Source organism: Homalodisca vitripennis, chromosome X (genome assembly GCF_021130785.1).
Source record: "Homalodisca vitripennis isolate AUS2020 chromosome X, UT_GWSS_2.1, whole genome shotgun sequence".
Taxonomy (NCBI): domain Eukaryota; kingdom Metazoa; phylum Arthropoda; class Insecta; order Hemiptera; family Cicadellidae; genus Homalodisca; species Homalodisca vitripennis.
The window spans coordinates 31,136,173-31,164,054 of NC_060215.1; the positions used below are offsets into that span (position 1 = coordinate 31,136,173).

At 33.6% G+C, this 27,882-nt stretch overlaps 1 protein-coding gene across 7 annotated transcripts in view; it reads right to left on the reverse strand.

Annotated features, from left to right (window-relative positions):
* Positions 1–27,882, reverse strand: part of LOC124368883 (latrophilin Cirl-like) — a 248,354-nt gene that overhangs the window by 11,341 nt on the left and 209,131 nt on the right. For 5 of the 7 annotated variants that reach the window (XM_046826375.1, XM_046826373.1, XM_046826376.1 and 2 more), the window contains 11 exons: positions 25,131–25,237; positions 20,415–20,696; positions 18,746–19,062; positions 17,769–18,096; positions 16,322–16,703; positions 15,457–15,682; positions 13,944–14,109; positions 13,224–13,438; positions 12,086–12,189; positions 8,784–8,828; positions 3,740–3,908 (listed from right to left, as the gene is read on the reverse strand). In XM_046826375.1, coding sequence (XP_046682331.1) covers positions 3,740–3,908; positions 8,784–8,828; positions 12,086–12,189; positions 13,224–13,438; positions 13,944–14,109; positions 15,457–15,682; positions 16,322–16,703; positions 17,769–18,096; positions 18,746–19,062; positions 20,415–20,696; positions 25,131–25,237 — 2,341 coding nt within the window. The remainder of the gene's footprint in view (positions 1–3,739; positions 3,909–8,783; positions 8,829–12,085; positions 12,190–13,223; positions 13,439–13,943; positions 14,110–15,456; positions 15,683–16,321; positions 16,704–17,768; positions 18,097–18,745; positions 19,063–20,414; positions 20,697–25,130; positions 25,238–27,882) is intronic. The other 2 variants (XM_046826374.1, XM_046826380.1) reach the window with 1 other exon arrangement.

Sequence of the window (27,882 nt, forward strand, 5' to 3'; positions counted from 1 at the left end):
AAATTTGTTTTAAAGGATCAATATACTACGATAATACAGTTAACATATTTTTTTATTGTGGATAGAACGTCACCTTTTACTATAATTTAGAATCAAGGGATATTTATACGATTTTCTATGTACACAGGACCTAACCGTTTGTGGTACAAATTATACTACATTCTTCCTCACCCTCTCACAGCACTAATCATAACATGTTTTGGCTACACTGGAACAAGGTTTCAAGGGATTTTAAAGTGGTTTAGGCCATATACCCATAGTTTAGAATCCACAATATCCTAACTGAATAGTTTTTAAAATTTTTTTCCTATTTGTTGACTGTTAGCTAACTCTATGTTCTACATTATCCATAACTGGTAAACATATTATGCATTAAAGTGTGCTCAGGTGGTGGTCTTGAATCTTTTAACCGATTTATCATTAAAATCTATGCGAGCAAAAATCATAATTTTTAGCCAAATCACAATCAATATTTGACACAACTATAAATAAAAGCAAAGCATTTATTCTGATATCTGTTATGTTTATTATACTGGATTAGTGTTGGGTGACTAGTTTGGGTAATGGTGGAGCAACGACTTTCAACACGTGAACAATTCAATTCGAAAGGATTCCTACATCTAATAGAATTTAACTAAAACATTAATGTTCGGGGTAACATGCAGGAGATCTAATGCCAAAAAGTGGAATCAAATGTGCTACTTCAAAACGAAGAGTAGGTGGATACATTAAGAGTACTTTCTTCATCTACTTTCATTATTTTTAAATTTTGGTAAGATATGAAATTATTACAGGTCGTATTTACTCAAATTTGTTTTGTGTCAGCCATTGTACGACCTGCAATTGTTGGGAAAGTCAACAAGAAAAGTACCACAAGGCGGTACCAAATCTGACAGAGCGTTGTATACACTCTTGACAGAACACTTTAACTACACATGTTACATCTATTAGCCCTTTTTGTTTTTTGTGGGGGTACTGAAACTAACAATAACAAGCAAATGCGCATGATGCATGAACAGTGAAAATAATTGAACAAACAACTAAGAAATCAGTTATTCTTTAACTTTGAACAAATCTATAACATTTGGAACAATAAAAAATAAGGCGTGAACGTAATTTCCAGAATTAAGAAAGGGAAAAAAGGTAAAAAGTCTTACCTTATTCATGAATGAAGCGGTTAAGTAAAATGAGCGGCATGGAAGAGACAATGACTAGCATGAATATCCCCCTCCACAACAAAAATACATCGAAAATTCTGTGTCCCCCAACCATAGAAAATAAAACTACCTCAGTTTGTGTTTCCATAATATCCTTATGATACAGTTGGACAGATAAAAATGTACAGCTTGTCACAAATGTTTTTTATCACAGTACTTTTAAAACTAGCCCTATTCACATCACTATACACTAAAAAAAAACCAGTAAAATGTTTATATGTTCTTTAATTAGATTCCAGTGTAATATTCTAAATCTAAATTATTATGCACTGGAGTGATAAATTTTCATTACAACAACACTTTTAGTACACTGAAAGAGTACTAGGCCTATACTATCTAGGCTAGTGAGATGGATTTGATGAATTTACAGTCTGTAGTTAATTGAATTAACTTTCAGTAGTAAATATCTCAAACTAATCAAACACCTGGCAAAGCAAAATAAAAAGTATTTATAGTTTAACAAAATTTCAAAAATATATCTAGTTTCATTTTTAAAGCTTATAACAAAATCTACAGTTTAAGAATTGTAGCCTCAATTTTTGGAGGGTTCTTGTTTGTGTCAAGATTACATAATTCGTTAACTTTAATTGTTAAAATAGAATTTTTAGGAGCACAAAATATGTTACTAAACAACACAATACTTTGTTGCTTCATGTTGACAATATATAATACTACGATCAATTCCTAACTACCAATGGATCAACCGTGTGAAGCTTCAGGGACTCTAACCCTCTTTGTTGTTATGACAGCAACAGTTAAAACTTGCAACACGGAGTGGTAGTATTTGATGATTGTAACTGTGGTTCAAACACGTGTTGCGCTTTACACACACACTGACCTCTATATGTTACCTTCTGAGTCCGAAATTACAAAAACTATCTGAATTTTATAATTAACTAAACTCAGACTTAAGTTACACTACGTTCTAAAAACTCTAATGGCGATAATTAGAAGGAAACGAGTAAATTAATTTGCATTAAAACAAAACTCAAACTGGTAACACGGGAAGTAGGACAAAGACAAGTAAAGAGCTGAAAGTGTTTAAAGTTGAGGAATCGGACCATTACTGCAATTAGAGCCACGATCTCGCTTTTTACTCTTTTCCTTTAGTACATTCTCATTGTTAGAGAATAATTTATATTTTAAAATAAATCATGTTTTAATGGACATACTTCTCTTGAACGTAATCGATAAAGCGTTATAAAATTTCTATCATTTGGTGTTCAAATTTTCATTGTTTTCCAATAACCATCTTTAGGTGTAGATGTGTTTTTACATGTTATAAAGTAAAGAGCAAAACATGTTACAAAGTAAAAAGAAAAGAAATGCGACAACTGATTTTGCTACAAAATAGACTACTGTTGGGAATTCTTTGACATTAATAAATTTTTGTTTTTTGTCCAATGTTTTCCTAACAGTTTTACTTCACCTTAGAATATTATATTGCAAAATAATACTGCATATTCTTTTAAACGTAGTCAGTTTTAGTACTCAATCAATACCTTAATTCAAACCAATTTGTTCTGTACTGATTATATAGAAGTGCAATTTGAAAACAAAATTGTTTTCTTATATAATTAATTTGCCACATTTATAGACATTGCCACTTGTCTTGAACGAGATGCAGTTTTTTAGCAATCTATTGTCTATTGTCTATTATTGTCTTTGCATTTCCTGATTACCAACACAGTTTGAGTTAATTATACCACTAGTATTTTATTTCATCTTTGTATACGCTATCAATAATATATGCATTTCTTTTCATTATACTTTTTTTATATTATATAGTTCTAATTGTTTCAAATGTAAAGTACACGATGATTGGTTTCACAAACAATTAAAATTGCAGTAAAATTCTAGATTGAGAATTAGTATTAATACTTGATATTTGATAACACAAGAATTTGTACTTTGCCTAATTTATTATTATACATGTAAAGATGTTTTTATACATATTAATCCTTGTATACAAGATAATATATATATATATATATATATATATATATATATATATATATATATATTTGGGATTTTGTACTTGTTAGCATGTTCATTCTGAAGATTGTACTAGTAAAAAGCCGTTACATTTTCAGTGATTTCGCTTAACAATAATATGTTCCATGTATTGTGGTAAAACTTACAAAAAGCCAAAATATAAAAACACCAAAACTGATAATCCACTAATTGGTATAAACTGAAAACCAAAATAGGCATAAAGCTGTTTACAATGCATTGTCGTAAAGCACAAAAATCTCAACAAAGGGCAAGCTCGTAAAACAAATGAAAGGCATTAAATCAGAAACCAAATGAAATCTCAACTGGTTTATAAAATGACGACTGGCCAGTCAATCATATCATTTATTGACCATTCATATAAAAATCTAATACAATCTGTAGTTCCATTTACATAAATACTTCCCAACATATAACCTAGAGTGCTAACATAACGAGAATAGAACGGAACGGAACAGTGTAGTCTACAAGAGTGTTGTGGTGTGACCGAGTCCGATTAACCGTCTTACCTTTTCATTTTGAACACAATGGAACACAAATATAAAAAGTCCTTGTAAGCTATTCAACACTGTAAATATGTATGCCATGAAGACGGATTCTTCATTGAGGTACAGCAGGCCGAACGTCCAAGTGAGGCCGAGGAGGAAGACGAGAACGATAGCTCCTCTCAGCCAGGCCCTGGAACACAGAGGTCACTCGCTTAGCTCACTTACAGGCGGATAAGCTTTGTACCAAACACAACAAGAACAAGTGGCAGAGTGAACACCTTAATGTGATAATAAATTCAAGCTCTCTTTGTTGTTGAAAAACGTAACAAAAGGTGGAAAATATATAAACTGTTATTAAATTGAAAAAATGTTTTCCTCAATAGCATTTAACCATTATTAAACATACTACCATATACTGTTTGTAATAATGTTTTCCAGATTTCATCATGAAACACTCAAATGTTTATTATGTGTACACAACAACAACAACAACAACAACAACAAAGAACACGGTTTTTTGTTTATTCCCATTTACTACCCCAGAATGTTATAAATTAATGGCAAGTAAATGATAGTGATATCTGAGTTACATGGATGCATGAGTGTTGTGATCACCTAGATTATTTTACCCCAACCGAAGCACAATATGCAAACCAAGACTAAAGCAATCAAAACTTTATTTTAAAATATAATAGAGCAAAGTACATTAGAAATATGGATTGCATATCTATAGTAAAAATAGAAGCAGATTAATAAAACATCTAATAATAATAAAGTAAAGAAATTAAACACTAATGATACAAAGTTGTTAAATAAAGTTTAATGGACATGGCACAACAAATTTACTCTTTTAGAAACAAAGAGAAGTTGATATCACCATGAACCGCAGACCTGTGCTAGGATCTTACAAAGAGAATAATGCGAAAGTTGGTACACAACGAAGTCGACAGTGCTGATAAAAACTGGTCACAGACGATATTTGAACTTGTGCTGTCTCTAACCCATAACTTAAGTCGAACACTTCAGACTGTGCTGGCAATGGCTTACCCAAAAAGAATAATCAAATTTCATAGTCTTGTATTGAATCTTTGAATAAAGCAAATATGCTTTATAAAATGTTTAGTTTTTATTTATAATTCAGAAAGAAACTTAATTACTTCATTCCTAGAACGAGATGGGAATACTTAAATAAAATAGTATAATGTGGTGGGTTCACTGCAACACGTGTTGTTCTGGTAGTCTCGTTCCTCCCAAAATTGGTTACCTCAAGATATACCTATTGATGAAACATCTCGGGAGATGAAAAGTTGCAACTGATCCAAATATCAGCCTCAACACATTATTTTTTACGAGATAGAGCCAGCTTTGATTAAGAATGCCAAGGGAAGAATAATCAAAAAGCAGATGAAGAAGTGGCATTTACATTTCTGGTGTTCCCAGTCCTCCTTAGAAAAGTGAAGTGCTCAGATCTAATAGAACCTAACTTTAATAGAAAGCTGGAACTCCAATGCTGGAACTTTAATAGAATCTGTATCATCTAAATGAGTATATAATTAGGGTTTGTAATTAACATTTCAATGACTGTTTTCAGTCCTGCCTTCACTTTGAAGTTCGCACTAACATAACAGTCTGTAATCATTTCAGAAATAAACATATCTTCTAACAAATTGATACAGAAGTTATAATTATTTTTTAAATCACAAGAATCTTGAATTAACTGTGAATCGCCGTTCTGAAGTTTTCTGAAGACTCCACTTACTCAGCTGATAGGGAGATCGTTAAGTGAATCTAAAGGATTTTAGTCTGAAGTCTAAAACCGTAGAACAACACTTTAACGGATAAGTCTAAAGCATTACAAAGAAAAAACAACCATATGAAAATGGATTGTCGTGTTCTAAAATTCTCAAAATGTTTAAACTCCATCCAAAATGGTTTGACTTGTATTTTTATCTCAACACAGACACTCTTATCTCATCCAAAAGCGTAGCAACAATCTGAGCGAATATCCAATAAAAACAACTAAAAACTTAATATGACCTCACTCAATTTCCAAACCCCCCCCCCCCCCCACCGCAATAAAAACCAACACTAAGTGCTCCCCACAAATTGCGATGTTTCGCAAAACTAATGCAGGATCATTGCTATTTACATTTATTATTATCCTTGAAATCTCTTGGTGTTGAGCCAAAGTTATGGAAATTGTTAACAAAATAAGATGTAATGTATAGCATGAGCATACTTCTAAATGATAAAATAGAAATATGAGCTGTACACTGATCAAGGTAAACAATACAGATTTAATTTAGTGCAAAATTAAATTGAGTTTAAAGAACTGAACTGATTCACATCAAAAGCAAACTACAAATTGACACAAAGCCTTCTATAATTTGTAACTATAACTAGTTTATTACCCTAAAACAACAATAAATCAGATATATGAATAAAACTAGCATTTTAAATCAAAATAAAGGTCACGTTCAACACAATAAAATTATTTGTGCTGAATAAATTTATTGTTCTGACCGATTTTTAATGAGATTTACATAATTTGTCACTAAAATCTTAAAGGGATGATACAATTTATAACCAACATATATGTGTTTATATTTATTTAATTATTATTGAAATTTAAAGTGTAATAAAACAGAAAAAAATCAGTTAGTAACTGAGTGTGTTGAATCTATTCCTTTAATTTTTATGCATGTTTACCTATTCATACACATTAAGATTGAATAATGCAGGCGTAATTGTCAGTTGAACAAAAGTATTGAAGTATAAACTCATATATCTAATGTAACATATACATTTTAAAACATTTATACAACATTGGTTTTTAACCCTATTTTGACTACTTCCAGGCACAGTACATTAAAATACTAATCATTTATCATTATGAGTATTTAACCACATACATCATTTCACTCACACATTGAATGTAGTTCTCTACCACAATCTTTTCAACACTTGTCATTTCCAGAATTTTTCAATTAAAATTAAAAAAACAAGTTTAGAAGATCTAATAGTCAATAAATTTTTTGTAGTCTTAACGAATTTTCCTGTACATGTAGCTTACATATTTAACAGGTAACTATTTAACCATTTGATTAAACAGGTAACTATTTAACCATTTGATTAAACAGGTAACTATTTAACCATTTGATTAAACAGGTAACTATTTAACCATTTGATTAAACAGGTAACTATTTAACCATTTGATTAAACAGGTAACTATTTAACCATTTGATTAAACAGGTAACTATTTAGCCATTTGATTAAACAGGTAACTATTTAACCATTTGATTAAACAGGTAACTATTTAACCATTTGATTAAACCGCACAACAATTTGAAAACGTTTTTGTGACACATAATAGTAACCTAGATAGATTTACAATCATGTAAATAAGATCTGTGTAAAATTTCCTGTGTTTTTCATATTGTGTGTGTTTGTGTGTTCATGTTGTGGTCTTAACATATGCGTTACCACCTGTAATGATTTATATAAAAATATGCCTGATATTTTGTTGCACCTATGAACTTGACAAGTGTGTACGTAGTTGGTATTGGTAACTCCAAATTTTAGTGGTCTTATAAAATGCACTGGAGTGATACTACAACTACTATTTAATTAAGTATTGTAAATAATTAAAATTTGAAACTGTGTAATAACGTAAAATATTTTAAAATTACTATAATATCCTTGTAAAGGAAGCTGTGATTTTATAACCAAGCTAGATGTACAACAATAATTAATATGTTGGAATTAACTCTACATCTTGGAAAATAAAAAGTGCCAATTAAAATTTTGATCAATACAAGTAAAGTAATGCAGTTAATTAATGTTTTTTAAATTAAATTTGGACTAATTTTATTAACTATAAACAGTATAAATAAAACCACTATAAAACGACCACCTGGTATACTAGAGCACTATTTTTTTGCCCAGTAAAAATGCTCATGTTGTATTGAGTAAACCTTCTTAGCCAACACTGTCATCTCTTATTTCACAGATGACTGGTCAAATGGATGTGCTTATTAACCATTAATCAGCACTTATCATATTGAGATAATATTGTGAAATCAAAATCATCCGCTTTGCTCTATTCAAAAAGTCCATTCTGATGACTTTCCCCACCTTGTTGTTATCAAAACGTTTGTACCATTTATATAAGTAGTGATTCAGCAGTTTTCTTCAATGAAAATCCCCTGCAATCATACTCTTTCCACTTCAGCCTCCTTGATGAGGTTTATAAGTTTGTGCAACTAGCCAAGAATACTTAGTTGGCTTTAAGTCAGCAGCCAAAACACAGCAGCCAGGAATAAATAGGGTTGTCTACACAAGTGAAATGCATGCAGCAACAAGTTGCAATCTGGTTTATTGCATGCAAGAGCGCATGGGTCCCGTGACGGTTCTGTGTAGCGCAGTGTTGTGGTATTGTGTTGTGGTGCAACTACTGCGGCACAACAGCCTGACTGCTGAGCAATTCAGACAATCATGAAATTTTAAACAATTTTCACACAAATATCAGTTACTTAAATTGTATTTACAAGTGAATGATAAAAGAGCTTGTTTTCTTATACGCTTAACTGTTGTCTGAGAAGAATTAAGTTTTAATAGGAAACAATTTCTATTGTCAAGAATCGTAAAAACTAAGTTATTACTGTAGAAAACCCTACTATTATACTGCTTCAGCATTTTATCAACGATTACCAAGATTTAAATATAATTTAGCGTGTTTTGACTACCGATGCCGACCAAGTGACACGGTATTCCAGTGTGTTCTTTGAAATGTGTTCTCGTTATGGGACTTACGATAAGATCCTTAGGAATACTTAACTTTCTAAGAGAAGTGCAAATGATTGAAGAAAATAATAAAGTAACTACTCGAACGAACAAAGTAGTGACAACAAGTCTGATCCTACAACAGCTAAAATAGGAAACAAATACAGCTTTGAGTAGGCGGCTAGCGGAGCTTAGCGAATGAGCCTCTAGCTACACTAGACATTCAAGCTACACTACTGCTACAACAGGAGAAAATATGAACAGATTATTGTAATCGTCTTACAGGTGTGATAGTAATTTGTTCTGAAGAGCATTTTCTTCTTCTCCACTATCGCATGCAAGAGAAAGACAAGGGGGTGTTAATACCCGGTCAGTGCAGATAGATCACTATGGCTAGCCTATGGTGTACCTAACCTACTTCGCCTCCACCTCTGCATCCTCTTCTCGCATACAAACCTCACACCTCAGGACACGTAGTATCCACTACAGTTATCAGTAAACTTGATAACCTCATAAATATTAATATTTATATAATTAATTTTAAAAACTGAATTGCACCCCTTTAAAAAAAATACAGCACAAAAGTTCAGTGGGTATAATTACGCCACTTCATTTAATACAGTCCATTCTGTAAGTTCCTTACAGAAAAGAATATATGACTCATGGTTTTTAATTTATAAATTCTGTGGGAAATTGTGAGGATTCTAGTGTACTCTTTTTAATCAAAGTTAGCAATTTTTTGTAAGTTTCCAAAAAATAATTAGCAATTTCCAATTACAAGTGTTCAAATTGGAACACCTTTCATGTGATACGTCGATGCAAAGAGCAACAAAATATGAATTGTGATGTAACAATATTTATATTACAGTTTATTAGAACTAAGCGTATTGTGACATCTTTTAAAAAATGTATAGGGAGCAATCAAACAAAAATTATAAATCACTGATTGAAACACAATTAAAAATTACATTTAACAGAATTAAGATTTTAGTGTTTTTCAACAGTCCTTATCAATTTTTAAATACTGTCCAAAAACACTAACTTATGTATAATTTTACACACATGTATCATGGGACAAAGATTATAATTACAAATTTTGAATTAGGGTTGCTACTATTGTTTTTGTATTAGAAAACAAAGAGCATCTTAAGAATTCCCATCTAAAATTTTCCCAGAACTGAAATAACATGAGATATCATATTGTTGTATCATCACACAAAAACACACCATTTTCTATTTTCACCCGTAAATTAATAAAAAATGGGAAAATGTTCATTATTATTATATAATCTAAAATTGTTAATTAGAAACTTGCCAACTTTTCAGGTCTGGACTATATTTCCTTTTACGTACTGTGGCTCTGTAAATTATTACCTATTTTAATGTAGCTCACTAAAAATAATGTTGTGTTCTCAAGAATTGCTTTCCTCAAAAATATTAAAACTAAAAGATTACTGCAGCTCATTCTGATAACTCATAAGATTTTGATGTTTAAGATTAATGCTTTATGATCACCTAAACTATTCAATTAATTTTTTTATGTCAGATCAAAACAATTTGACAATGAAGTTGTTTACTCAAGAATACTCAACAGTATGATAATTATGATGTTATGCATTTACATTTATTATTCCTACTTATATTACTAGAGGCATTTTCGACCAAATTCTACAATATTAACAGTAGGCACCCTTTATACCTTTTATAAAACTATATAGGTTTTTTAGTATTCCAGATCCAAAATCTTTACCGATTGTTCATTGAGCCTTTTTTCCTTATTGAACATTGAAGCATTGAACACAATATGTATCCAAGGGGTGATACAAAATTGCCAATGGAGTAAATAATGTTGGTCCTTAGTTCCCAAATTAATGTTTATAATTTGAATGATTAAAAACATTATTACCAATAGCTATCCCAATAATTTCAGCACACTGTACTATAACCTATTGTACAGTACGCTATACAATAAAATATGCTATAAAAATGTAATTCAGGTAGTAAAAGAGAGGTTCGGAACAATATTTTTCCTGTAAGACATGCAATTGAAATATTTTTAATTTGACCGGTCCATTTTTGTATATAACCTATAATCCGATTGTGGCCTGGATATAAAAAACCAGTTAATGGAAAGAGAAGCTGGTATTATTATTTTTGTTGATTTTAACAGTTATTTTACCTTATGTTCTCAAAACAGTTAAACAAAATCTACTCCCTACAGTGACACATTTCACGTCTGACATAGAGTATTACTTTAGTCTAATTAGCCATGTGTATCAGGTAACACTGACGCCTAGTAAATTCTTTGGGCTCGAAAAGACGTTCCCAAAATCTATTATCTATTCCAGAACTACGTGTACAGCGGCTGTCCGGATAGTAACTGTACAATAAGTCGGTACAACTCGAGCAGTGGTGGGCTGCCAGCTGTTTGTTTAGTTTCCATTGAAAATTAACAACACCATCAAAAACATAGCAATTCGGTTATAAGGTTTTTGATGAACGAGAGTGTTGTGACTCAATGGTGGGGACAATGTCCATGGCAATGAAAGAAGGGGTATTACAATAAACTGCTCCCGAAAACTGATGAAAACACTCGTAAAAATATTGAAGAATCCTGAACAATGGTCCTAAATTTGGAACTTTTTTTGTAGACAACAGCCTAAATATAATGTATGTCTTCCGTCTTGATTCTCTTTGTACAAGCAGAGGCATTATTTAATTACTCTGCTATATCCTGATTGTTTTATCGTGTGATAATCATATAATTTTAAACATAATTAGCATGAAATTACTTTAATATATAACACACTAGTATTGTACTTTGACTTGAGTTTATTCCTAGTGATTTGGCTGGCATACACTGATCTAATTTAAAGAGTCTCATTGTAAGCTATTAAGTGTTTTACTTTGCCTTTTTTGGAAATTTTAAGTGAATTAATTGGCCAAATAATTAAAATTGCAAAAACTGTTTTTATTTACAGTCAAATTTGTGTAGGTACGCCACATTTACTTAAATGGTTGCTTTTATTGAATATATTTTATGATTGAATTGTTTTTCAAGGTAATAGCGTAAACTTTTTGGTGTTCACAAATACTTTTCGTTTTTAAGTAAGTTTGGAAGATGAATGTCCTTCTAATTTGTTTGTAAGTTTAAAAATAAATGTTATCTACATAAATGTTTTATTGCAATGTTTTTATATATTAATGGCTAATTTTTAAGCTATTTTAGTTTAAAAAGGTACAAATCTAGTCTGAATTTATTTATTTATAATAAAAAATACAATATCAATGACCACCAACATATGTACATGCACGTACAGCTCAGATTGGGCCTGGATGTCCCAGAACGTAACCAATGTGGGGACTTGTTACAATATTTGTTTAACATTAAGGACTGGCAGTAAAAGGGTTAATGACACAAGGAATCTCTGCTGATATTAAAGGACAATATAAACACTGAACGAATGACACAACTGAAGCAACGAGTACCACATAAAACCTGACTTGACCCATATATCAGATCACAATAATTGTGGACACAACAATACGAGGGAAGGATAAAACAAAACAATAAGGGTACAATACCTGGCACTCGCGAGTCGTGAATGCTCCTTACTCTTCATAGACACTGAGGCATTTGCATGCCTGCACATCATATAGATTGCCATACTTAAAAAGACTAGATTTGCCTGCAACACAGAACACAATATAATATTAGCATTTGAAACTCTTAAGAGTTACTATTCTACTTTGTGAAATAGATCATGCAGTGGAATCTGTTATTGGTATGCATTGACAGAATAAGAACAGAAAATAGATAAAATGTTATATACACCTATATACAGTATACAATGGAAAATTCAAATAGTTTTGATTATCTTCATAGCTTTAAGACAACTCAGGTACAAGTTCAGGTATTATCTCACAATCAGTTGTTTCACTGTTGTGTCTAAACTGCACAAGAAAATCAATACTAGATGGATTCCACTTTTAGTTATTAGTTTCATACTACATGAAAAGAAATAAAATACAACACCCAAATTTAATAAGATACTTGGATATATGCTGCAAGTATATTATTCTTTCCATTATTAACTAGCAGAACCAATCTTTGCTAAACTTAATAAATGTGGCATCTGATAATCTTCCCGCACACATACATAACGCTTTAAAAATCAATAATCTTTAAGTCAGATTCACACTATGCGTCCAATACCAACATTGTGTTGGGTGTAAAATTGCACCCAAAATGTGTAAGAACTTTGGAATTGTAGCCCAATACATCATCCCACAAATTTATCATACATTTGACATACAGACGTATGTAATTAATGTTGTTAACGATAAATGAAAACATTTCATGGCTTCGGCACATATTTTTATGTATTAAATTATCCTAACTGAATTGAAGCAAGTAGCACAATGCCCATGAGGTAGCATGATAAATATAACAAACATTTGACACATTGTGTGGATGAGCACAAAATATGTGTCCAATCATCCAGTTTTGTACATCAGAGGTATCGGACACATACTGGATCCAGGTTTAATACTGAACGTACAAAACCGTTAGGTAACCTCACAAAAAATCCTGTGAAGTCTTAATTATTTAATGTAATTCAATGTAAAACAGGTGAGACAAATGTCTATACCATATTAGGAATGGAACCAAGTTAAGACCCAGTGCATTGAGCTCTAATGAATGAAATGTCGAAAAACTCACAAGTATCACAGCAATAACTGGCCCGACGAAGCTGAATATGAAGAAGTTGTCAGCCCTGAGCCAGCAGTAGCGGTCCGTCCCGTAACTGTAGGGATCGATGAAGCACGAGATTGCCACGATGATGAGTGGTGCGCCGTACGCAAACAGATAGTACCATCGGATACGCGACTTCTCCGCCTCAAACACCTCGATCAACATCACATATAACTGGAAACCTGGAATCATAATGTTTGTTTAGTAGCAGAAACAGTGATTACTTACACTATACTAGAAATCGACAGCAACGTACATTCTCCTTGATAGCTGTGTACAAATGATGCAAAATCAAGATAAAAGTAAAAAATATTGAGAAAATCTAAGAATATAAACCAAAGGGAAAATGAAATACGTTTAATAATATTTCATGTGCGAAACATCTACAATTTTATCACTTTTTATACACAAAAACTGTATAAATGTAGACCGTAAGTTACAGTAAAAAAGTACGTGTTGGCAAGCGTGACTAAGTGATCATGATTTATTACAAAAGTGGACTCTTAAATACTTGTGTACGCAAGCAGAAACACAGTTTTTAGCACTGTAAACATGAACAGTATGAATTTGCATACGCAAGCAGTACCTAAGTGATTGCTGGCACCAGACAGATGACAAATCAATAAGCTAACGGTAACCGTGTGTGACGTGGACTAACGTAACATATGAAGAACTCGTGAGCCCTACCTTCCAGAAACATCCAGGCGAACGCACACAGAAAGAAGAAGTGCAGTAGTCCGGCGACGACCCCACAGAGGATAGCTTGGTCTGTCTGGCCGATACCGGCAAGAAACAGGACCTCAGCAACCAGGAGGCACACGCACAGGTTCTTGTGGATCGTGGTCCTGTCCGACTTCAAACAAAACATTTTTATTTTAATTATTGCTAAAAAGACAAATGTGAAATTGTTACAAATAACAACAGGTAAAGAAAGTAGTAGAAGGGTGAAGGAGAGGTTAGACTGAAATTATGCTCATACAAAGATCTGTTTTATATCAAAATTCTATCTATAACACTTACAGCTCTTGAAGTTATACAATTTCCCAAACAAGCTGTTTCAGAAAACATTAGTCGTGTTTCTCTAAACAATTAAAATGTAAAAGACAAAACGTAATTCATGTCAGAAACAAATTGACTGTAAGTAATCACTTTGTCCTGTTTTATTAGGCAATATAACTTGACGCTAATATGAACATGTGACTCTCAACTATCAAAGTGTCACATACATTATAGTTAAACAAATATAGTCATCAACTCCTAATAAACATGTCATAAACTTGACATGAATCATACGTCTGATAATTTATAATATCACTGCCACGTAATGAATGAAAGACTATGATTTAGTGTAAATGGTATAAATCTTATTACGAGTTTATAACCATATAATATAACCAATTACACATGTAGCAATCTAGTTCTGGGTCTCACTCACACACGCAGGTCATTTTTGCTTTCGAGCATGACAAGGGACAATGAGTAAGTTACTTAACAACAACTGGTTCTGAACAAATTCCCTATCCAATGTTGACCTGACACGGTCTACAACTACACATATCTGTTCCCCACGAATGTAAATTGTTGACATTATTTCTTTTCGTTTTTGGAAATATTTTGTCACTTCTCTTCTCATGAATGGAATTTAAGTTAAGGACAATTCACTTACACTACTTGAAATTATAAGTTAAACTTTCAAAATAAAATCAAACTGATGAAAATCCACCATTCAAACTTTCTTGTAAACAAATTGTTTGGTAATTAAACATGGACAACATTCTCGATTGGTAAAATCATGTAACAAAGTATGTCAACAGTTCTAGTATTTATTCAAACTGCCACAATTTTGTGATACAGTTTGGAAAAACTTTAGAAATCTTTCATTGATTCACAAATTATTTGTGGTGTCCAATGTGCTTAAAATATATGGTACTTAAAATCTACTTTTTAACTCTAGACTACTGTACGATTCATTTCATAACTTGATTTTAATAACCAAAAATAATAAAACAAATAAAAAATGTAACTTACTGTATAATTAAGTATTATAAATTTCTTCACAACAGAATAAAAATGAAGTACGTAATGAAGTGTTCAATAAAAAGCTACAATATTTTTCACGAAAGCTTCAAGGACTGAAAAATACTTTTTAACCAAGCTATAAGTATAGTATTATTAAATTGAATCAGTTTTTGAATAATACCTTTAATCCACGGAAAAGTTGAAACGTGATAATCGCAAGTATGAGGCACACCACAGAAATGATGCACCCTATGTAGGTGATGACCTGGAGTGCCCTGGCATGGTTCGGGGGCAAGTAGGTGGCTTGTACGTCCATCAGGATAGCGAAGTTAGTCAAGTGGTCGCACTTACAGATGGTGTGAGTGAGGTTGGTGGATTCCACTCTACACCCTTCCTCGGACCACGAACTGAAACAATGTACTCAGTCAAGTTGGGCAGTTGCTACCATTTCATACACTAGGTATACTTACAGTGTGCTTCTGGAAACCTTCCAAGAAGTGTTTTACAAATATGAATAACACTTTTCTTAATATGAAGTTCATAAAATTGATTTAATCATCTGGTCTACAACCGCTTTGTCAATATATAAGTCTTCATCATAATTCAAGATCAAGATATTGCCAATAAATATACCTCTGGATATCCAAAGTGCCCGAGTATGATGTAACATAATCCAAATTTCACGTCTATCTAACGTGAAGAAAAACCAATTCTGTAAGTTTGGAGACCTGTAACTTCTAAAGTGAAATTTCATAGAACCCTATGTTCATATGAGAAAGGCATATTTTAATCACCAGAAAATGCTTCCAAGACATTTTACATATATTTTTTTAACTCTGTATATAATTGGAAACTTTTAAATGTTTTTTAATAGTTTTTTTTTTAATTTTATAGGGGAAAATGAACACTTCTATAATGTTTTGAAAATTTCATGAATGTGAGCTTTTAAAATGTATGTATATTCCTAAAAAAATTCTATCTTTCATAGATTAATTTAAGATTGAATACTATTTAAGCAAAGCTGGGTGTGGTAACTGGCTAGGCACCTCATGGTGTAGTCCCAGAAGACACAGACAGGATTGGTGACATTGTCGGTGCGGATGTGCCTGAGGCAGATTGTGACTGGGTCAGATAGCTGGATGTGCCGGCCCTTGCCCAGACTGGCCGATATCACCTTACTGTTGATCAGGCGTGTGGCGTTGGGGGCTTCCACCTGCAGGATCTCCTCCAGGCGGTCGAACGCCACCAGTACCAGCCGTACGAGACCACCTTCACTGTTCTCCATCAGAGCTTCACGCTCCAGCCGGATCCAGTTGCCGCCACCCACCGAACTGCCCCCGCCCCCGCCACCCCACTGGTCCACTGTGCCGGGGGCGGGGAACACTTCTGCTCCCACGTTGCGCAGCTCCAGCACTCGCACACTCAACACTGAGCAGACACAAAAGTAAGGTTACTTATCCGTTATTACACTTTAGTATAACGGAGTATATGATAAGTCCTTAGTACCAATCGTATACTGTCGTTTTTTCCATCACATGTCCATACAATTCCCTGTGTCAAGAATATTCTACAGCGATTTTTCAAGAATTTGATGTTGAAATATTTCAACATTTCTTTTGACAAACGAACACGGAACCTTGTTACTAACAAACTTCAACTATTTATGGCAGTAATGGAAAAATGCCACATGACTCACTTTCATCAGTAGTACTGCGTGAGGTTGAATTCACCCTTGGTTACTATTCTGGAACTATTTTAGTCTACTTCATGGTAACTCTGAACCAGAGTAGCTAAAAACACTGATTACAGCATCACCACAACAGATTACTACTGACAATGACAGAATCACTTAGTGATCAGCCATGCAAGAAGTAGTAACGCCTGTTATGCTTCTCAAGACCTCCTACATAATACACAAAAATTGGGTGCTATTTTGACGGAATTTATAGGTTTAGTTTTTTAAACAAAGCATTTTTAACCATTTTCCATAATCCAAAAATATTATATGAATCTAATTTCATACTCCAAAACCCACTTAATGCTTGTAAAAAAATTAACAGAAACAAGTTTTTTATTTAAAACAAGGTAAAGAACTCATAAAACTGTGTTTTCTTTCACTTATAAAAAAGTTAAATTTTTTATATTTTTTTAGAAGGACTCCATGTGTATACATCTTTTTAATAACACCAACCTCATTCATATAAATAATAAGATGTTATTACATTCATCCAACAGAAAAACTTAAATGGAAAACGTACATAAATAAATTTACTTAATACATTATCTTCTTCAGAATATGCAGTCTTGGAAGTAAGTAAACTATTGCACAGTCATCAAAATCACATTTGGCATACTAGACTATCAACTCTACAAAAATAAGAATGTACAACTGCCATCTATAGTGTTAACTGTAAGGGGATGATATCTAAAACTCGCAATGCTCAGAATGTTTACAAAACATATTAACATCGGAAGGAAAGAGCCAAAACTCACATATATTTTTGACGGAATGCGTGACAGTCTTCTCGCGGATGACAGTTTCTGCCAAGAGGAATGAGTTCTCCTCCAACCCGACCAGGAGGGAGGTAGCCACCCTCATTTGCTCCTTATGAGTGAGGTCTCGCCATGAGGCCAGCTGTGAACTGTCCAGGAGGTTGCTACTGGTCTTCACCACCCCATGCAACAACTCGGTTACGATTGCCTCACGTTGCCGTGGATCCGGGAACGTCGCTATGTCGGCAGACATCTTAGTCGCCATCTTCTTGATGATCTTGGTGGTCGTCATCATATCACCGCCATACAGCGTTTTGCTTTCAGTTACCTGTCGGCCAAGAGGCAGTTGTTAGCATTGATGTTAATACATAATTTACACGGTCATAATACTTCTCGAACTAAAAAATAAGTATTTACAATTAATATATTTGTGATCAATGTTGTGTATTATTGCTCTTATTTCTATCGATAAACATTTACAGATTTTTTTTATCCTGAGAGAAAGAGACAAATTGTCTCCGCATTTAGTCCTAGAAGGATCTTTGCGCCTCCCTTACTTATATTTGTGTCCTCAGAATCTGAGGCTTTTACAGAAGCCAATCAGATTTGAGGGCTCCTGTTCTCTGATGTCCTTGGGACTGAGGAGATATGCTCCCAGGAATCTTTTCCTAATTTCTGATATGGCAGGACAGTTTAGCCAAATATGCTCCGCTGATTCCTCCTCTTCATTTACAGTTACACACGCTATGATTAGAAAATATACATTTGTTTGGTAGAAACACTAGAACTTTTTACAATTAAAGTAAAAACCTTGTGAGTAAAACACATACAAAATGTATTATAGTTTTAATATATGTTAAAGGATTAACGTAAAAATGTGGGTCATGGTAATCAAGCTAGTATGAGAAACAAATCAGTTCTAATTTTCACTGGTGAGGTAAAATATGTTTTATACGTAATATGAAGGGCATACTAACAGAGCATAAGTCATTGGCAATGCTGATGATGGTGTCGCCCTCGGTGATGCGACTGTCGAGGTTGGTAAGCCAGACACTGCGACACTCGCTGAGGTCGGGGGATGCAGGGTGGCGACGAGGCGGCAGGGTCGGATCTGTAGCTCCCATACACCGCCAGCGCGCCAGCCCCGTGGCCCCGCCTGGGCAAGGCTGCGCACTCAAATCCCCCACCTGGGTCCAGTTCCAGTACAGGCCCCTGGCAGAAGTTGGTGGACACAGTTCCCCTTTCAGGACCTTTTCTCCTGGACCGTTGCCTGACCCGATACCCACCACTTCCCCTGCAGACACACATACACTGTTTAGCAGCAACTACTTCATTAAGTTACCATATATTAGGGTTCCATCAATATTGGATCTGGTATGGGATTCGCTAACTCAATTCCATGTGGTTTTGTAATGGATTCTGATATTGATTTTTATCACATAAAAATGTTCCAAAAACAGCATCTATTTCTTCATTCAGTTGAGCTCTTTAATCGATATATTGGTGAGGCTATTTCCACAATAACTATAATAATACAATAGTAGATGTAAATAATTTTTATTTAATTCAGATTTAAACGATGAAGGTTTTAAACAAACTAACTTTTCGATATCAATGTTTGTATAAAAGTTTAAAAAATGATGGTATGATAAACATTCAAAGTTAATTGTCTGTAATTTTTAAATGCCTTAGTATTCATACCACAAATCAGAATACATTGTGGACAAATTACTTTAACTATTTTCAACATTAACAATGTACCTGAAGTGTGATTAACAATAGTAAACGCTTAATATGTTTTCAGGTCTGTAGCATGAATAACACTCAGACCTGCTTGGGAGATCATGAACAATCGTGAAGAATTTAAGAAAAGAAATTCCCTTGAATAATTCCTTCATTCCTTTATAACAAGTGTTGGTTTTGTTTGTCGGTTTTAATTGAACTTTAGTGTTCTCTTGAGATAAACAATATACTAAATATACTGTATTTTCATTGCAATACATAAAACATACCATAAAGTTTGAAATATCTTATTTCTAAACCATCAGAACATCTTTTTGCTTGTTTCTTTTAAAACGCTACGTAACCATTCCAACAAGAAATGTATGGATGCTTTAAAGAAACATCTGTTTGTCTACAGAAAATGAACACACAGTGTTTGTGTTTCACACACAACTTTCATGAGAGACATAATTATTTATAAGGCACAGAATTGTCACACTTCTACTGCACATTAATCCCTGATCTAGTTGCAAACATTACATATTACACTAAAATCCTTCAGTGGTTAAATTTGCAAATAACCACTTTTTACTAGCTGACCCTTTTATTAACATACACTCGCTAATTATCTTCTTGAATTCTGTAGGATGAAAATACGTTGATGCGAAATTAAGGTTTATGGTGATAATTAGTATAAATACTTTATTTATCTTATTTTAGTTTTAACTAGCATACTTTAGGAATTTAAAGTAATAGGAGCCTCATCACTACTCTATAGGGACAAAATAGAAGAGCCTTACATTTAATTATTACTACAAAATAGTTTAAGGGAACATTGGGACCAATTGAAGATCAATCGGAACAGTTGATACCACAGAAAAATATGAAGACCTCCTATCAATATGACGTTATTGCTGAGCGTACCTGTGGTGGAAGGTGGGGTGGGGGAAGACACGACTGTGGTAACAGACACAGTGGTGGTCTCCAGCCCGTGGTCCTCTGGTTCCTCAGGATCGGGGTCCTGGAGAGGTGGCAAGGCAGGGGGTGGTGGCAAGGATGAAGATGTGGTGGGAGAGTACTGCACTATCGGCGGGGGTGGTGGGGGCCCAGGTCTCACAGTCACAGGTTTGGCGGTGCTCCACACGCTGGGCTGTGAAGTCATCAACCACGGCGGACTGGGCCTTGTTGTCGTCGTCGTCATAGCAGCTAAACAGAAAAAAACTAATATATTACCATTTGTTACAGATATCTATAAACTTAGCCAAAGGCTACTTACTTACCTGAACACAGCAACTGTATTCTCTATGAATCACAAATTTTCAAAGAAATGGTAGTAACATTTTTAACCTCAGTAACATTTTTAAGAAGGTCTGTGATTTGATTGTTTAAAAAGCTCATTATGTAAAGTAAATTTACTACATATTTAGTGCTTTAACATTTGGATTATTAGAATCAATTTCAAAAATGATAAACAACAACAGAGAAATCTGTCCTGAGTAAAACTGTTTTGTAAAAATAAAGCAAGCAAATTGATGCAGAAATTTAAAAGCCAAGTAAAGCGTGAAACAACAGTTGGGTTTTTTACCATTAGAGCAATGTTAAAGCTCATGCACTTTTATGCCTTTATGTTTTATCGTTGCATAGCGTTATGGGATATGTCTCTGTTTAAAGGTCTTATCAATACTGATCTAAACGCCTTTTGTTGCCCTCCAAACGATTTTTTGTTTTTCAGTAGGTTTTATAATTTTTAGTGTTTAAAATATTAATTACAAAGAAGTTTGAGATTTTTTTTAATAACCAAAAAATATTGAAAAAACTAAAAAAATGTTGGTATGTGTGTTAATTAACTAAACTGTAATACTGTAAAGTAAACTAGAGTGGCAAAGGATGTAGCAATTTTACATTGATTGAAAAGCAAAAACATTTAATAGATTGGACGTATTGTTAAAACCTTCGCGTGTAATGTAATCTTTACGACATATGGAACTAACTCTATGGCATACTTACGTCACATATTGCTACTTACACATAACAATATAATAATTTATACAAACAGTTATAGTAAATAATATTGAAACAAACTGTTTAAGAGGTACAATATGCTAGAACTAAGTCTTCTTATACTTATTATCCATGAGGACAAGTAGAACATAAAATTACACTAACATAATTTTTAAAATGTACAAAATTGTTATAATGATTAATTCAGGTGGCAGTAATAACACACCTTTAGAAGTGGTCCTTCATTGGATATAAACTTTCTTGTACGACTACTTTGTGTGGTCACCTCAAAAGTTTTCAGATACAAGCAAACTGTGTATTCTGTGATAGTCTTAAAATCTTATCTGACTGTCCAAGGTTCAGTAAGTTTTCAACAGCAGTATAGTAATTTATATGTTCTTGCCATGATTTCCTACAATCTATCCCAGAAACAGTGTATAAAATATCTCCTTCTTCCTTTTGATGATGCACCATCATGCTCTAATGTTTTCCAGAGGTATTCAGAATTCCGGAGGAATCACCATTAGCTTCAGGGCATTGAATGTTCAGGCAGGCCAAATTCTGCCTTTGCACAGAAAAACGTGCATGGTGTCCGCACTTTGAATGAAGAGGCAGAAAATGCTCTTATATTATGGTCAAAACTGAGTAACAATTAGATCTGCAGCAGTACAAACAATCTTGTCTTGCCTACAAACAGGGTGTCTCATAATTTGTCAGACCATTAAAAAAGGGGAGTGTGTAAGAATTAGCTTACAAAACTTTCCAAATGACTATTGCTAGTAGTGGAGCTGCTGGTCCCTAAGTTGTGTTAGAGAGGGCTTCTTAGCCATAACATAAGACGTCTTTACTTTACTTTTTAGTGGTCATTAGATCAATTCTGGAACTGTCACGGGTTATGAGACTTATATACTTTTAACACGGTGAAGAGTTGAGAAAGGATGCGTGAAGATGAGCGAAAAAAGATGAAGAACGCCTTATCTTCACTCCACAAACTTTGGAGTATTCATCTTATTTGTGTATCCAGGCAAACCATGACCGTATCAGGTGAATATCCATGTGACTTCTATGTATTTTTCAGTCTAAAAGAAAACAGATGTGTGGTCTATCGCTTTTCCTTGGAACTACATATTTATGGCACAATTGCTAAGCACTTTTAGTAAATTCCAAAAACGAGTGCCTTGGTGCTTTTGACACATGGAAAATTCTACTTCAAAAGTACAGTATATGCACTATGTAGGGGAGTACTTTGAACATATAAGGTTTCAGAAGTCTAGCATGAAAAGTTTGGACTGACCTCTGTAATAGTAAAAACAAAATCGTTATTTAAGAAGTAATCTAGTATTGTAGTTACATAGACTACAATATATGATTTATCGTTAAGAACAAGAGCAAATTTCACACATCTTCTGATCTGACAGAACCTTTATACTGCTGACTACAACGCATAGTGTATCCACTACACACAGTAAATAAATCAAGGACGACAGCAGTAAGCTAGTAACCATAACATTGGAGAGGAACTCATCACACATACGTCAGTCTGTTTGTGCACATAAGAGTCACTGTTTGTTTCCCAATACATGCCATGAATTGACACCACGTTCACAGACATCAAACAAAGCCATTAGCTATTAATGTTTGGTCTTATGTTACTCTTCCTGCTTGAATTGTTCTGCCTGTCTATAAATTATTCTCAGTGGTGAATAAATTTTAACTGTCACCGCTGAGAGAATGGATTTTATAAACTACACATTTTACTCTCACATAAAGATTATTGAATAGCTATAAACTAAAAATTAATTCGCACTGGCTGAGAATTTTTAGATAACTGAAAATGGTATGAAAATACAACTTTCCTATATTTTGTTTTATGAATATTCAGATTTATGAACAATCTTTGTTGTGGAGCAACACAAATTCCAACCACAGTAGACTTGTTCTGGTGCTTTACTATTGGGAACTGGGAGTATTGGCCAGAATCTAAAAAATAATTGATTATAAATGGATCAAAATACAAAATATATGGTTTATCCATCCTTAGCCCAATTTCCGAGCCGGTGTAAGATCCGCCCAATGAATTTTGAGTCATCAAATAACCAGTGCCTCAGCCACGAGTGGCCAGTAGTTGAATAAATACAGCCAATTTCAACTAGTAAGGAAAAGTACATAGGGATTAATACTGATAAATAACAAAGTCCGATCTGAACATAACACTGTTGCAAGGACTGCACATTAAATCATTGAAGCTATAGCTGTCATTCCCAACAATAAAAGGAAATACCAAGCTAGCAATGTTGCTGCAACATTTGAAGCTACTGTATGCTCTACATTGTTGTAAAACGGAGGTATCGGAGAAGAAAACAATGTTTTAGTTCTTATAACAACAATACGTCTCTTCCTGTAGATGAAAATAAATGTGATCGTATGCTGATTCAAATCAAAACCATAGTTATTACAGTTACACGATTGAAGAAAAGAAGTATTTCAATTTCAAAGCATACCCAATGGTTAAAATGCTTGAGTAATGATTGCATTAATCTCTTTGTCCGAGTGCATAGGAGTTTTTTTAGTATCTCAACGCAATAAACCATCATTTATGATGATAAAGAATTTCCTTTGTAAACAAACTCTCTTTGTGTTCTCTTTGAAAATAACATCTCAAACTGCAACTAAACAATAGCATCTTTGTGACTGCCATCGTTGAGTTCTCATTACATATTGTGAATAAAGCTTTTATACTCGTATATGAATTAAAATATGAAATTGAACTATCACAGTTGATTGTGATATTTACTGGTAAAGTTCTCATTTTATCAAAGGCAATAAATATCAACAATAGAAATGTAGGCCTCATACAAAAATGTTGTGTAGTTTTGAAATTACGTTACGCACCTACTTTCTCCTTCCTCTAACTAAGCTGACGGAATGGTAAAACTAAGGCTTGGCATAACAGTAAATAACACATTGGACGTACTGGAACTAGTTGTTAGAGCAGAGTTAGGAAAAATCTTTCTCAAAATTAAAAATAATATATGTGAAAAGGTGGATTATTCAAACAAAAGAAATGTCACCCATACGGTTGATAATTACACAATGCAATACCAAAAATTGATCTGAAGCTTGTTTTTTTAGTGTTTACAGTAACATGCAAAGAGTGTTTCCAGTTTTATTCTCCTAATTCACTTTATTCTGCCAAAGCCATGGACTTCAGGCAGTAGAAGATCCTATCAAACACAAGGGAAGGGGGCCATGACATAAGGGGGAGGGGGGGGGGTTGTAAATACTGATAAATGTGAAAAAACAACAACTCTGATTTGGTCAGGAGAGGGAGAAGTCCAAAGTAGTCTAAATCTGTGTCAACAGGTTCTTTGCTGAATGACTATGACGTTCATAAAATACAACCTTCAATTTAAAGAGGATCATTCAAAATTTGAACTTGAACATCACACTCTGACCTGATTTACATACCTACAAGGAAATACATAATCAGCATGATTTAATTTAATTCATAAAATTCAATAAATCAAATGAATTCAGGTCATAATAAGAGGTAACCACCATTATTATGTCATCAAGACTTGGGATTCACTCAGTTACAGGGTTATAATAGCAAAGTATTGTCTGGAGCACCAGTCTCACCTGGGACACACTGGTAGTGGGCCTCCAGGTACTTGAGAGTCCCAGGACAAGGGTCTGCGAAGAGGCTGGTGCTGGCCTGTATGCTGCAGTTCTGGTGTTGTGTGCATCTAAAACACATACAGACATGTCAAACTCATACATGTTTTAAGGTCTTCATCACGATTCCATCAAACTCGACAACATTAATTAACAATATATCAAGGTCAATACAGTCATCATCAAAAGAAACTTAGATAAGAATAAGAATTCTCTGCCAGAAAATATTCCACACGAATACATTGGCACGTCAATACAATGTTACAACTTTATTTGTTTGAAGGTTATTTTTGACGATGGAAGGATTGTGAAGGAAACAGGATTTTTTTCGGACATTTGCCATCGTTCAGTGAAACAAGAAAACAGTAACACTACGTTTCGAGACCTGCAATCTGATCTCTTCTTCAGGTAAAGAGAGAAGAAGAGATCAGATTGCAGATCTCGAAACATAGTGTTACTGTTTTCTTGTTTCACTGAACGATGGCAAATGTCCGAAAAAATCCTGTTTCCGTTACAACTTTTGTAAAACAATGAACATTCTAAAATTCTTGCTTCGTCCACACTGTTGAGATGTACTCTTCCGCCAAATAGAATAACTTTACAAAGAAAATAATTTGGTTTAGCTTTAAATTCCATATCACTTAGCATCCTTATATCTAATGGTAACTTATTGTATAGTCTAATAGCCATCATCATTGGGCTTTTGTCGGTTTTAGCTAGTCTAGTTTGAGGTAGGTTGATATTGTTACAACTTCTTGTTTCATAATTGTGAACATTTTCTTCAGGTTTACTTCATCTAAATTAGCTCTGAGGTAAAGTAGGCATTGTTATTTATATAAAGAGAATAATGTCAAAATTATTCTGACAGTTTTTTTTTATGTAGAATACTTCATTTGCGTAAGGAGAAGAGCCCCAAACAATCAAACGTAAGTTAAATGACAGTGAAAAAGCCCGAAATAAGATTGTATAAGAGCTTTCTCCTCAAGTTCACCACATAAACCTTTTTTAATTGCAACCACACTTGCACTAAGTTTACTTTTAACCCCTACAATTTGCTGATACCAATTTAAATTAGGATCACAATTCAAACCTAACAATTTTGGATATTAGATCCAATCAAGTGATATGTAATACACATAAAACACATTTTGACTTTAGAAATAGGTTAATTTACTGAAAAATAAGTATCTCTCCACTGATAGAATGGATTATTGACATATGTTTTGCTTTATCTTCAGGCTTTCCTCATTTTCCGTCCTTCATCCCCGAAGTAGGTATCATGCATCAGGTACATGCAAAGAAGGAGGCATCTGGAGGCACATCTGAAGAAGCTAGATATTTGTGAGGAGGTAAAAGGTATGATGTAGACACAGGTACCATCTGGAGGCATGTCTTATGATCGTGGATATCTGTGAGGGGATAGAGGATACTGAGTCGAAACATATAATCTATCCCAAACATTTGTCATTAAACGATTTAAAAATAAGGTTTACTCCCAGACATGTCACATTTTGATGAAACACAATGAATGAACCAAATATTAAAATACATTATATCACTTACTTAGTGAAAAAAACAATTAATGATTCTAATACATTTTGTAACAGAACAGACTAAAGCTTTTGCTGTAACTTTTGCATCTTCATCTTGGAGAAGCTGACATCACTGCAAAAACGAGTGTTTAAGTGGAAAACACTTAGAAAATAACGAAAAGCTCAAGGGGCAGTAACTACTTGGCTTAAGCAATTAGCAACAATGGGACTGATAAAATTGAGCCTCATTATGGTAAGTGACTCAATAAGAATGTCGGCAGTCCAGAAATATAAGGGAGGTGTGTGATGAATACTGTCTTCATTGTTGTCATTAGTTGGAACCAATGTTCTTTACTGTTATAGTGGCAATGTACAGCACCTTTGATTTTTTTATTGTACTGATATAAAACTTGTTTCCAAACGTATGATATAAAACTTGTTTCCAGACGTATGATATAAAACTTGTTTCCAGACGTATGATATAAAACTTGTTTCCAGACGTATGATATAAAACTTGTTTCCAGACGTATGATATAAAACTTGTTTCCAGACGTATGATGTAAAACTTGTTTCCAGACGTGTGATATAAAACTTGTTTCCACACGTATGATATAAAACTTGTTTCCACACGTATGATATAAAAACTTGTTTCCAGACGTATGATGTAAAACTTGTTTCCACACGTATGATATAAAACTTGTTTCCAGACGTATGATATAAAACTTGTTTCCAGACGTATGATATAAAACTTGTTTCCAGACGTGTGATATAAAACTTGTTTCCACACGTATGATATAAAACTTGTTTCCAGATGTATGATATAAAACTTGTTTCCAGACGTATGATATAAAACTTGTTTCCAGATGTATGATATAAAACTTGTTTCCAGACGTATGATATAAAACTTGTTTCCAGACGTATGATATAAAACTTGTTTCCAGACGTGTGATATAAAACTTGTTCCTAGAGGTAATACACAGTAAGTGCCCATGTACATAAAAATTGTGTTTTCTGATGGCATTTAAAATTTTGTTTATCGTCTACAGTTTTTTATACAATTTTGAATACTTGTATTTTGTATTGTTCAATCAAAGTCCGTAACATTGGTCCCATTTAGAGTCCTTAGATAGGAAGAAGCATATTTAGTAATACAATAATACAGTCGAGTCTTGATAATCCGACAG